This window comes from Globicephala melas, chromosome 7 (genome assembly GCF_963455315.2).
Source record: "Globicephala melas chromosome 7, mGloMel1.2, whole genome shotgun sequence".
In the NCBI taxonomy this organism is placed as follows: Eukaryota; Metazoa; Chordata; class Mammalia; order Artiodactyla; family Delphinidae; genus Globicephala; species Globicephala melas.
Window position 1 is genome coordinate 2904171 of NC_083320.1, and position 13899 is coordinate 2918069.

The 13899-nt window shown below is 43.4% G+C and overlaps 1 protein-coding gene across 2 annotated transcripts in view; it reads right to left on the bottom strand.

Annotated features, from left to right (window-relative positions):
* The window catches only part of UBE2F (ubiquitin conjugating enzyme E2 F (putative)), a 51660-nt gene that overhangs the window by 19303 nt on the left and 18458 nt on the right, over nt 1–13899 (bottom strand). For both annotated transcript variants that reach the window (XM_030862004.2, XM_060301640.2), the window contains exon 4: nt 12675–12740. In XM_030862004.2, the coding sequence (XP_030717864.1) occupies nt 12675–12740 (66 nt within the window). The remainder of the gene's footprint in view (nt 1–12674; nt 12741–13899) is intronic.

Below are 13899 nucleotides of genomic sequence, written 5' to 3' on the forward strand. Positions count from 1 at the left end.
TGCAAGCGCTGCTGGTGTGGCTGCCAACAGAGGGCGCTCCAGCACGAATGCCCCCCACAGTAGTTAAATTACTCTGAACTTCACAATTTGATACCACCATCTTTAAAACGAATGTTCAACTTCCTCTAAAATATTATCATCGTGAACAAATCAGCAATATTACATTTTATCACTTCCCTCAGCTTTTTATATAAAATGAACATTTAATAGGAAGTTGTTGGTCTCAAACCAGCCACTAAAAAACCATTTTTCTTCTTTAAGGGCGTTGAGATTGTGTCAACATTTATGTCTGTCCCGCAGTTAGAACTCGCCTTATCTCGCTGTGTTACACAGGGAGCCCTCTGTGCCCTGGAGCCTACTCCCTCCTTCCTGCCAGGAACCATACGCTAGTGTCTTCCAGCCAGGGTACTGCGGGGAGGACACACTGTCCACGGGGTATGTGGGCACTGACAGCTTTAACAGAATCCACTTCTAGATGGCCAGTGTCCACGAGTGCCCTATCATGAAATCAATCTGCCCAACAGTACTTGTGAGGCCAAGGAGTCATGCCAGCTGCCCCTTCCCACCTCCCCTTTCACTGTCTTTCTCCCACTTGTAACAGAAGGCCTCCTGCTCATCTAGCCTCTCCCTGTGATGCACTGCACCAAGGTGTGATGCACTGGTCACAGTAAAGCTCCTTGAATCGAGGCACTATGCAGGGTTGTGCCTTTCCCTATCTTACACCCATTTCTGTAAAGGGCAAAGCATGGCGTTAAAGATAAGATGTCCCAGTTCAAGTTGGACTGTCTTGAAGTTAGACACACGTGGAGCCTGATGGCAGGGACGATTAGATTTCATTTAGTAATGTCAATCACGGGACTACTGGAAAAGAATGCCTCACCCCATGAGAAGCAAGCGAAGAGGGTGCCAAGCAGCAAGAGGCCCGTGCCTTCCCCCGCGCGGTGCCAGCCCCGCACCTCACCTCTCCACTAGGGGTTAAACTCGGAAGTCAGGCAGCTGTTGGAGACACATCTTACTTTAGAGGCTTCGCCAGAGAGAGAGTCTTGGCAGTTAGAACTGGTCCTGCCTACTGATGCACACGGCAGAAATTTCTGATACGCTGAACGAGCTAAATCTGCAGCCACGAGTCTTGGTAAACCCTAAGTTTTTAATATATATTGGTAGGGGTAAGAGGAAATTAATACCACAATGTTCTCAATGCTTTCTGAATATTTCAGGTAACATGAGAGGCCGTCAAGTGAAGAATGATGGGTATGATTAGCGGTCGGTTGGCAGGTCTTAGGAAAGTGGTTTTGGTGCGTACCTCGGAAAATGCGACACAAAGGGATTCTAATGACTGGGTTTGTAAAGCCATTTCCAGCCAGGTGGTTCCCAACTCTTTGCTTTCAACAAAATAGAAGAAGGAACCTAATCTAGTAATCAGCTGAAAGACCACAGTAAAATACCTTGTATGATTTTTGGCCCCTAACTTTGAAGTCCAGGGACACAAAGACGTAGTGACAACAAACACCTTCCGTGCCTGCCTACTTATTTATATGAACAAGCAGTTCTCAGTGTCTATACCTACAAAGACAAAAGGAAGGAATAAAACTGATATTGACCCCTTCTTTCTGGCATTAAGTAACATCGTTCACAAGCACATCAACTAAATCAGAAAAATGCTAAGAGCAGCCTCTCGCTCTCAGATACATCTCCGATGAAACGCTATTGTGTTTAGTAACCATCACTATTTATCCAACAAACATTTGGTGAGTGTTACTATGTGTCAGGCACTGTTCTAGGCACCACCAGCAAGAGACCTTCCTGCCCTCATGAAGCTTACATTCTAGTGGGAAGAAACAAAGTAAGTAAGTTAATCATATAACAGAAAGTGAAAAAGGGCTGAGGGGCCAGGAGGTAGGAGGAGCTGCAATTTTAAATAGGGAGGTCTGAGAGTGAAGGCTGGAAAACGGAGGGTATCCGGGAGAAGAACACTCCAGGTATGGAAGAGTGGTGAGAGACCCATGAGAGCGCCTGATGCATTCAGGGCACATGCAGAGGCCAGAAGGTGAGGCAAGGGAAGGGGAAGCTGCGGCTGCGGAGGTAGCAGGCCTGGCCTCGCAGGCCACTGCTAAGTGCACTGGCTCTTATTCAGCAAGGCAGGGAGCCACAAGAGGGGCCTGAGCAGAGGAGGGGCAGGACCACAGAAACATCATGCTGGTTAGGAGCAGGGTAGGAGCAGCTGGAGTAGAGATACTCTGATGGTAGCAACACCAGGATTTGCTGGCAGATTAGGGGTGGGGTGGGGAAGAAAGGAGTCGAAGCCCTGCGCTGTTTGACCCTGCAATGGAGAAGTGCAGAGCCGTCACCTCGAAGATAAAAAGACTGCAGAGGGCACAGGTGCGCCAAGTCCAACATCAGATTTGAGATTAATTTGAGATTTCATGTCAACAACCAAGCGGAGACACTGATCGCAGCTGGCAGATCTTTCTGGACAGATCTTTCTGGAGTGTAGGGGAGAGGTCAGGGCTGCATGCGAGGTTTGGGAGCTGTGTATAAGAGCATCCAGATTTCATGAGCTGGCGAGGTCCCCAGGGGCCTGACTATGGAGGTCCAAGGACAGTACAAAGCCTTGAGGCATCCCCGACTTGGGCCAGGAGACGGGACAGGAGGGGCAGTGGCAGCAACAGAAGAAAACCAGGAGCCAGGAGCTGGTACAAACAACAACTGTAACAATCGTTCAAAAGAAGATGCTCAACACCCAGGAGTCTCACAGTGATAGGAACTTCTTAAATAAATATAAATATATAGTTACAAAACAGTATGACAGGGTGAAAAATTCTTATAGGCAGAGGAATATTTATATTAGGATAAAATTCTGTGAGACGAGTGAAATAAAAATATATGAGTGCAAGGAGAAAAGGCAGCCACGAACATTTTCCAACCATTAAAGTGGAGCCTGTTCATATACATATGTTTTTTTTTAATGCATGATGGTGGGTGTAGCCATGGTATTTAGATTCTACTGGAAACATTTTAAAGAGTAAAATAATACTTTCCCCTTTAAATGTCAATATTTACAGCACACTGGAAATTACACTCTATGCAAATTTTAAACTTAAGGGCAGGAAAAACACAATTCCTGCCAAGATAACCTTGTAGATCAGGGGTCGGCAAACTCTCTGAAAAGGGCCAGGCGCTACATACCTGGGGCTTTGGGCTACAGGTCTCTGTCATGTACTGGTTTGTTTTATTTTTTTATCTTTTTAAATAGCCCTTTGAAAATGTAGAAACCATTCTCGGCTCGAGGCCTGCACAACTGGCCCGGGGTGGGCTTTGGCTCACAGGCCTGGCTTGCCCACACTCAGGTGAAAATATAGCAAAAGAAAACCGCGGCGCCAAGCTGAGCGACACTGAGCGCCCGTGCAGCGGGCTCACTGAAGAGGGAGAGCCTGTGGGGCGGGCGTTACGGAAGACCTGAAGACAAGCACCGCCAGCAGCACAGCAACAAGCACGCTGACACGTGGAGCGTGGACCACGCGCAGCCGCCGGAAGCTCTGCTCACGTACCCAGTCCGCCACACTGCGGCTGCTTTAAAGGAGCCACTGAGGCACATGGACTGAGTACCAGCTGCTCCACAGCTGGCAGGCCGCTTCACATCAGGCGGTGTCACAGGGACCTGGGGATGAGCGGGTCAAGGGAAAGGAGACAGAGTGGGGGTGGGGGGGCGCGAGGGGAGCAGAGAGAGGAAGGCCGCTGGGAGCAGAGGAGGAGCCAGGCCGGGCAGAGCTGCAGACAGACCCCGAGTCAGCTGTGAGAGAGGGGTGCTGAGATTCAGAGGAAACCGCGAACATGAGGAAAGAAATGGAGAAGACATTTTAGATGTAGTAAACAGAATATCAAGAGCTAAAAAACATAATATCTGAAACGAACACTTCACTGGATGAGCCTCAGAGTCAATCAAGCGCTGCAGGGATTTGCCTGGCGTCCCGTGGTTAGCACTCGGCACTCTCACTGCCAAGGGCACAGGTTCAATCCCTGGTCAGGAAACTAAGATTCCACAAGCCGTGCAGTGTGGCCAAAAACAAAACAAACAAAACTCAGCAGAAATAGAAACGATCCACAGTGAGGCACAGAGAGAAAAGTGAACAAAACCTTCTGACCCCAATGGAAGTCTAGTTTATATGTATAGGGAATATACAGGTAAGCGATATATATTTTGGGGGGGCTTCCCTGGTGGCGCAGTGGTTGAGAGTCCGCCTGCCGATGCAGGGGACACGGGTTCGTGCCCCGGTCCGGGAAGATCCCACATGCCGTGGAGCAGCTGGGCACGTGAGCCATGGCCACTGAGCGTGCGCGTCTGGAGCCTGTGCTCTGCAACGGGAGAGGCCACAACAGTGAGAGGCACGCGTACCGCAAAAAAAAAAAAAAAAAAAAGAGAGAGATATCTTTTTTAAAGTTTTACTTGGGGATATGCATACTTTTTAAATATTTATTTTATTTATTTTTTTATTTTTTATTTTTTTTGGCTGTGTCGGGTGTTAGTTGCGTGTGGGCTCTTCGTTGTGGCGCTCAGGCTTCTCTCTAGTTGCGGCGTGCAGGTTTTCTCTTCTCCAGCTGTGGCACACGGGCTCCAGAGCACGTGGGCTCTGTAGTTTGTGGCACACAGGCTCTCTAGTTGAAGTGCTTGAGCTCAGCAGTTGTGGCATGGGGCTTAGATGCCCCGCAGTATGTGGGATCTTAGTTCCCGGACCAGGGATCGAACCCGCTTCCCTGCATTGGAAGGTGGATTCTTTACCACTGGACCACCAGGGAAGTCCCTAGGTAAGAGATATTAACATTCGTATATCTAACTGGAGTCCCATAAAGGGGTTATAGATAAAATATTGAAAGAAATGTTGGTCAGTTATTTCTGTATATGCTTTTTTCTTTTTTTCTTTTTTTTTTTTTTTGCCGTACGCGGGCCTCTCACTGTTGTGGCCTCTCCCGTTGTGGAGCACAGGCTCCGGACGCGCAGGCTCAGTGGCCACGGCTCACGGGCTCAGCCACTCCACAGCATGTGGGATCTTCTCGAACTGGGGCACGAACCCGTGTCCCCTGCATCAGCAGGTGGACTCTCAACCACTGCGCCACCAGGGAAGCCCCGGTCAGTTATTTCTAAATTTGATGAAAACTGTAACTCACAGATCCAAAAAGGTCAATAAACCCCAAGTGAGATAAACAGAAAGAAAACCACATCAAAGCACATCATAATAAAACTGCTAAAAACTGTGACAAAGAGAGAACATTAAAAACAGCCAGAGAATAAAATGCATATCACATAAAATGAAACAAAGAATCACCACTAACTTCTTCTTTTTTTTTTTTTTTTTGCGGTACATGGGCCTCTCAGTGCTGTGGCCTCTCCCGTTGCGGAACACAGGCTCCAGACGCGCAGGCTCAGCGGCCATGGCTCACGGGCCCAGCCGCTCCGCGGCACGTGGGATCTTCCCGGACCGGGGCACGAACCCGCGTCCCCTGCATCGGCAGGCGGACTCTCAACCACTGCGCCACCAGGGAAGCCCACCACTAACTTCTTATAAGAAAAAACAATGTCAGAAGGCAGTAGAATGATATCCTTAAAATGCTGAAATTGTCAACTTAAGAATTCAACATTCAGCAAAGCTGGCAGAATTCATCATTCAGCAAATCTGCACTACAAAAAAAAATCCAAGGACGTTCTTCAGGCAGAAGAAAAGTAACAGATGGGACCTCAGATCTACAAGAAGGAATGAACGCTGTTAAGTGGTAAATATGCTGATAAATATATGAAGAAAATGTAATTATCTGAAACAAAAATAGTAACGTACTGTGGGTTATAACAAATGCACAGTAAACGAGACTCTGCGCGACGAAGGCCCGGACGGGAGCGGAAGCAGAGCAGCGCTAGCCTAAGCGTCCTCCTGCAGAACTAAAGAAAGACGGGCAAAGTAAACTGAGACGAGCAAATATGAGAGAACAAAAGTACATTCGAGCAAAACCAATGAAACCGAAAACTGGTTCCTTGCAGAGACCAATAAAATTGATAACCTCTAGCTAACCTGATCAAGAATACAGAAAACGGACATTTTCAATGGCAGGAATTAAAGAGGGGATTATCAACACAGACTCTACAGAACTTAAAAGGGTCAGAAGATGTTAAGAGCAACCTTATACCAATAAATGTGAAAATGTCGATGGTATGAACAAATTCTTTGAAACATACAAATCACCAAAGCTCACTCAAAAATAAGAAGCCCAAGTTAACCCCTATCTAAGAAATTTTATTCATACAGTACTTAAACTCTTACCACAAAAACAGAACAATAAAATACTAGACCTAGGTGGCTTTACTGGCGAATTCTATCATTCAATAAAGAATTAATAGTAACTCTACATAAAACTCTTCCAGGAAACAGAAGGGAACACTTCCCCATTCATCCCAGGAAGAGTAAGGAGGGGAGGGGAAGGAAAGAAACTAGAGCCCTATCTTGCACCATATGCAAAAATTAACTCAAAATGGCTCACAGACCTAACTTTAAAACCTAAAGCTATAAAACTCCTTAAAAAAAAAAAAAGGAAATCTTTGCATTTCTTAGGACACAAAAAGCACTGTATTAGTTTTGTATTGGTTGCTGTAATAAATTACCACAAACGTAGCAGCTTAAACAATAAAAAATTACTATCTTTTGTAGGTCATTTGTCCAAAATGAATCTCACTGGGCTAACATAAGAGCTGGCAGGGCTGCATTTCTTTCTGGTGGCTCTAGGAAAAATCCACGTCCTTCACTTTCCAGCTTTAAGCAGCCACCTGTATTCCTTCCTCCACCTTCAAAGTCACTGATGGCCAATGGAAATCATAACACATGCACCAACATGGATGACTCTCACAAGCACTGTGCTCAGTGAAAGAAGCCATGGACAAAATGCTACATACTGGCTGGGGCCATTTATATGACATTCCGGAAAAGGTAAAGCAACAGGGCAGAAATCAGATCAATGATTGCCAGGGGCTGGGGGTGGGGAGAGGAAACTGACTACAAAGGGGCCCAACTTTTGAGCTGATGGAAACATTTTATGTGTATCTTGATTGTGTTGGTGTCTACACAACTGTATGTGTCTGTCAAAATGTAGAGAACAGTACACCTAAGAACAGTGGCTCTACTGTCTATAAATTATACCTTACTAAACATGATTTTTAAAAAAGATACAGGTAAATCCTGCTACATAAAAGGCACCATCAGGTGGTCCAGGAAAATGAAGGGGCGCTGGCGATTTTACAATGCCAAAAAGCTCAACATTTAAACAGCACGTCATTTTTAAATATTTTATGTAATTATACACATTTTTACTGGTAACCATAAGAATATATATTTAACCATGGTAACGAATGGCTTCTAAAACAGTACGTCAGACATTTAATTGCACACCCACTCCTAGAAACCTGAGCATCCCAAGAGAGAATTTGCCTCAGTTTTACGTGCGAGGCAGAGGGCAGAAATCAGTATACATCGGACAACATGTCACCTACTCAGCAGTAAGCAGAGACATACTGCATCAACACCGTTCTTGCAAGCAGCAAGGAAAAGAGCAGTGAATGTTTCCCTAACAAAAGTTAGCTGATGTGAAGGCAGATAACCGACTGTCTCAAGAGCAATCACCACGTATCTATTATATATGAAGGGGGGAGAACTGCCACCTGCATTTCCAGGATGATTTGAAAGAAAAGACTCCATCAGGGAAAAGTCTGTCCCTCATGATGGGTATCCCTATAAAGCTAAAATCACCCTAGAAAGCACCAGGGCTGAGAGCACACATTCTGTGTCGAAACCGCGACACATTAACAGTAAGCTACACACACACTACTGTGAGACTGGGGTGGTGGTCAAGCCAAAGGCCTGCTTCAGTGCTCTGACCCATTTCCGCATCTTTTAACACGTCCATGATTATTTAAATGTTGTTCCAAATGTTCATGTGTGGAACCAAACCTGTGTTTCAGGCTTACTAACCGTATTTCTTTGCTCAGAAACTGGGAATCTTACTTTATTTCATACTAAGAAATTTTTCCTTCTATAACTCCAAAGCTCTGAAACAAAGCTTAGAATAACTAAGAACCAAACATAATGGGGATAACAGATAAAACAATTTAAATTTCATGACTCAGTGTAAGGTGCACTTTTATTATCATGCTCATCACTTAGGGAGTTTTTATAAATTAAATGTTAAAATTAAGAAAACATGACAAATCTAATAACCAACACATTTAAAAACATACTTACGTGAATATACACATAAATATACAAGATTTACAATGTAGCTATAGAATTCCCCAATCAGAATTTTTAATATATGTAACAATAATAAAAAGGATGTTATTAACCATTAAAAAACCCACTTCCCTGGTGGCACAGTGGTTAAGAATCCGCCTGTCAATGCAGGGGAAACAGGTTCGATCCCTGGTTGGGCAAGATCCCACATGCCACGGAGCAACTAAGCCCGTGTGCCACAACTACTGAGCCTGAACGCCTAGAGCCTGTGCTCCGCAACAAGTCACCACAATGAGAAGCCCGCACACCACACTGAAGAGTAGCCCGTGCTCACCGCAACTAGAGAAAGCCCACGCACAGCAACGAAGATCCAACGCAGACAAAAATAAATAAAATTAAAAAACAAAAAAACAAAGAAACAACCTCCCACATATCTAATAAAGAACTTATACCAGGTATATAAAACTTACAACTCAGTAATGAGACAAGCAATACAATTTTTAAATGGGTAAAATTATTTGAATAGACACTTGAACAAAGGAGATAGAGAGTAAACAAGCTTGGGAAATGATGCCCAACATCTTTAGTCACTAGGGAAATGCAAATTAAAGTCACAATGAGACACATACCTAACAGAATAGCTAAAATTGAAAAGACTGATAATACTAGCTATTGGCAAGAATGTAGGGTAACTGGAATTCTCATTCATTGCTAGCAGGAATGCAAAACAGTACTTTCATTTTGGAAAAGAGCATGGCAGTGTTTTATGCAGTTAAACTTACTCTTATCACATAACCTAGTAATTGCGCTGCCAGGAGAAATAAAAAACATTGGCAGACGAAGACCTGCCCACAAAGGTTTACGGGAGCTTTATTCACAACAGCCCAGAAGTGGAAATAACACAAAGGTTCATCAATAGCCTGTTATAACCTGTTACAAATAAAACCCATACAATAGAATACAGCCCACCAATAAAGATACAAAATACCACATAGATGAAACTCAGAAGCATTACGCTGACTAAAATAATGTAACTTATAGCTCAATCAACATTGCTTAAAAATTTTTTTTTAAATCAACCTAAGTTTCCACCTTAGGAAAGCAGAAAAAGAAAAGCAAATTAAACCCAAGGTATAAGGAAGGAAATAATAAAGAAAACAGCAGAAACCAATAAAATGGATAAACAACTGAGAAAAACAAAAGCTTGCTCTTTGTAAGAGATCAACTGGATAAACCTCAAGCTAACATGATCAAGGAAAAAAATAGAAGATCCAAATAAATCAACATCAGGAATGAAAACAGGGACATGAGTGCAGATCCCACAGACATCAGTAGACTAATAAGAAAATATTCCAAACAACTTTGGATGGTATGAGAATGCTAAGAGCAGTCTTACTCATCACAGCCAAAAGCTGGAAAGAATTCAAGTGCCCATCAATAGGTAAATAATTAGGTCATATTCATACAACCAATACTGTTGCCCACAACAATACATATGAATTTAAAAACATGTTACATGAAAGAAGCCAGAGAATAAGAATATATAATATGATTCCATTTATATGAAATTCAAGAACTGACACAACTAATTTATGATAAGAGAAATCAGAAAGCAATTTTGGGTGGGTAGCAGGGGGTGAGGAATTGACTGCAAAGGGGAAGAAGGGAACTTTGGGAATGCTGGAAAGATGTTTACTGGGATTGTGGTTACACAGGGATGTGTATCCATTCTGCAAAACTTATTGCACTCTACAGTTCAAGTTAGTACATTTTATTGTTTGTAATTTTATACCTCAGCAAAATTTATTTAAAAAGTAAAAACTAAAATAAAAAAAAAAAAGGGTCCATGGTCCCCTCTGCCTACAAGCCACCATGTCACAGTGGGGGCAGGCTGAGGGGACCTCCACAAGTCAACTGGGCAACTCTGACCTGGCCCAGTTTTTCAAATCATCCCTCTAACTTCACAGAAGACTCTGGTGGTATTTCAGCCAGTCTTTAGATTTTTGCTTTGTTTTGTTTCATTTTACTTTCTAGTATTGTTTCTTGTTTTGTGAGTTGATGTGGGGATCTTTTTCTTCTAAGTTCATTTCTTTTCTTTTCCTCTATCACCAAATTACATTTCCATCTTTTCTCTGAAGAATACATTTATTCCCAAGCATGAGGGACATTCCAAAAACAAACAAAACTATAAAAATGTTACCAAGTACGAACAGGAACTATCTTGCCAGGAGCCAGATAAAGAAGAGCTTTGAGCTTCAAGTGCAGATGCAATTCTTCCACCCTGACCACCTAAATATCTAGATCTTCTATATTATGGAGTTTTCAGACTCAGCCCCAGTATTACTGGCTGCAAATGAGCCACTTTCAATACCATCTGCTCCATATACTGTTAAAACTTTACTACTCAGACCTATTTTTCTTTAATAACTAAGAAGAGCATGACTCCAAAAAGTTTTTTAAAAAACCAGGATGTTGGGCAAGTTTTTAGCGTTGGCGGATCTCTGCCACGCTTCACTTAATAACAAAGGACAAGAACCACAGCAGCTTTCTGAGTCACTGACACCACACAACATGGGCACACACACAGCACCTGAAGAGCACGCCACACAAAACTCCATGTGCGCACTTCCACAAATATAAATGCTCAAGTACTAAGCAGTTACAGGCATCAAAACACAAATTCCTTCTTTACTTGATGGAAGAGCGAACACAAAAACTGTAACAAACAATCGTGCTGCAGTTTCAAGAATAATATCAAAGATGGCGTCATAGACATAATCTCAATAAGAACAACATCCATGTAATTTAGTAAAAAAAATTCAGTTAAAAAACAAACAAAAGACCTATCCAGAGGCTGGTTGGACTCCACACAAACTCACTCATGTAAGCCAGTAACAAGCCCGGCAAAAGCAAACACGGTTCTGAATAGCTGAGAATCACAAAGCTCTCACAAATGCCCCAAAAAGGCAGAGAGAAGAAAATATCTTTACTACAAACCCTCAAGTGTGAGACTACTTAGTAAACAGAGAACCGATCTTAATTGCCACAATTTCTGAAAACACCCTGCAATGCTTAACAGTAAGAGTAACTGACATTCATAATGGTGACCTCTGGTCACCTGGAAACAGTGTGCTCAGTATCCCTCACTAAAAAGGGCAGAGCTTGCAATGTGTTTATGAAGGTGGTCAAAGAATGGTTAGAACCTCCATCACTTCACAGTTACAAGTCCTGAGCTTCAGTCCTCTCTCGAGGTCAGGCTTGTGGAACGCCTGTTTCTGACAACGATGTTCTGATGTTAGTATCTCTACCCTAGTGCTCACTCATCTTAGAAATGGAAATGGTACCAGACTGAATTTATGGATACGCCCCAGAGTCGTCTGTAGAACCACCACACAAACTAAATGAATTTTTTTAAGTTTTCAAGCACATTTTGAAAATGGGATTTCTCCTGTTCTAATACAACATCTTCCATGGGAAAAAACCATCCTACCTGCAGGGAGACAATGCCAGGGGTTATTTGTGGGTTCATTACCACCTACTGAAATTCTGCATTCTTTCACTTTTTAATTAAATTAGCTAGTGACTCATTATTCTCAGTTTCTCACTCCCTTTCCCTCCCCCAAATAAAATAACACCCTCCACTTCCTCCACAACACTGCTTCTCCTCTTGTTAATTCCCTCTGTCCTGCTTTCTTCCTTCACCAGCCAGCCCACAGCAGCTCCACTGGCCATGACACCCACTGTCAACATAAAGCCAGAGGGCTGCACTGTTGAAACGTGCAACTCCCAGAGCTGCACTGTAACCAGGAAAAACCCAAGCCCTCCCTCTAGCTGCGCAGCGTGACCAAGGAGAAATACCTACCAGCTCGGAGCACTTGGAGCTTGGACACTTGATCAGTGCTAACAAGGACAGCTGGTAATCTGCTTCCTTCCTGGTGCCTGTAACAGGCCAGGCTGAAGTGCTTCACACCCATTATCTATTTAATCCTCCAAACGGTCCCATGAGATAGGTTCTATTTGATCCCCACTCTGTAGCTGGGTAGGCTGCAGCTGAGAGGTTATTAAGCAATTTAACCATGGCCACACTGTTGCTAAATGGCAGAGCAGGATCTGAATCCAGTTATGTCCTCAGAGCTCATACTCTCCACCCTACACCAGGAGCCTTCGGCGTCATTCGCTGGGGGCGTTAATGTCTGCACCTAGTTCCTGGGTACACGCCACATGCCTCAGAGCACTTCCCTATGCTTTATTGGACTACAGCATGTATCCTGTCTTCATATGGAATGGTCATTACCGTCATAACTTTCAAAGAGTTGGAGGACAAATCAAACCAAATATTATAGATTTCAAAAGCCTTTGGAATTTGCTGTTTGAAAATCACTTTAATACTTACACATGTAAGAATATTACCTGGGGTGACAGTTAGCTGAAAGCAATGAAGCTTGTTTGGATCAGGAAAATACACTTTACACGTACCTGCAAAAGAAACAGGCCGTCAGGAAGGTCTGACAGTTAGCAGCAGTCTTTATGTTGAGGCAAACTTTGAAACACATGGGAAAGTTGAACGGTGCTGAGTCTATAGACTAAACCGGTATATTTCCCCTATTTGTTTAATAATAATTATGCCAATGTGCTGAAGTTGCAAACCAGTGATATTTGCTATGTGTTTTCCTCCTTACAGTTTTTTATTAGTTAGTTCCAAATTGGGATGTTATCTTTAACCCTTTAAATGGTCCCTAAAATAGAGATTTTTCCATTAATTTCAAGAATGATGCTACTTTACTTTGAAAAGAAGAAACCGTACCTCAAGGAGATTAATGTATGTGGGTAAAGGCTAACTAAACATAGAAAAACCAGAAAAAGAGCCCAGGCCGAACTTCTGGTCTGTTCACCCAGCACCACAGTCATCTGTACCCACCACAGCAAAGAGAAGTTAAAAGTAACTGTACCAGCTAAGGTAGCTCACACCCATACCACGGCTTTTCTTTTTTCTTTCTTTTCTTTTCTTTTTTTTTTTTTTTTGCGGTACGCGGGCCTCTCACTGTTGTGGCCTCTCCCGTTGTGGACCACCAGGCTCCAGACATGCAGGCTCAGCGGCCATGGCTCACGGGCCCAGCCGCTCCGCGGCATGTGGGATCTTCCCGGACCGGGGCACAAACCCGTGTCCCCTGCATCACTGCGCCACCAGGGAAGCCCTCTTTTTTTTTTTTTTTTTTAATGTCTTCACAACCCGACCGATAATTCAGATTGGTTTGCTGGTGACAGGATGCTCTGCTGACTTGGACTGCAACACTCTAATCGCATGTGCACTGAACCAGAACGGTCTGGATCAGGAGACCCAAGTAGTTCCACTGGAGAAGAGCTACTGCAAAGGTGCAGACAGGGAAGACATCCTACATCTGCCTCCTTCAGACAAACGATGCAGAAGAGGGTAAACACCCAAGGTATAAATACTGAAGGAATGTGGAGGGAATATACGTAGAAATTGTCTGTATTTTATAAACCTGGAAAATATTATGCTAGATTCCTTGGGTCGTCTGCTATTTCTTACAAGTCCTGATGAAAATATTTGCCTAGTTTTACATGGTATGAATTTTCATCAAAAATAGGACAATTCAAATTTAGCCTTGGAAAC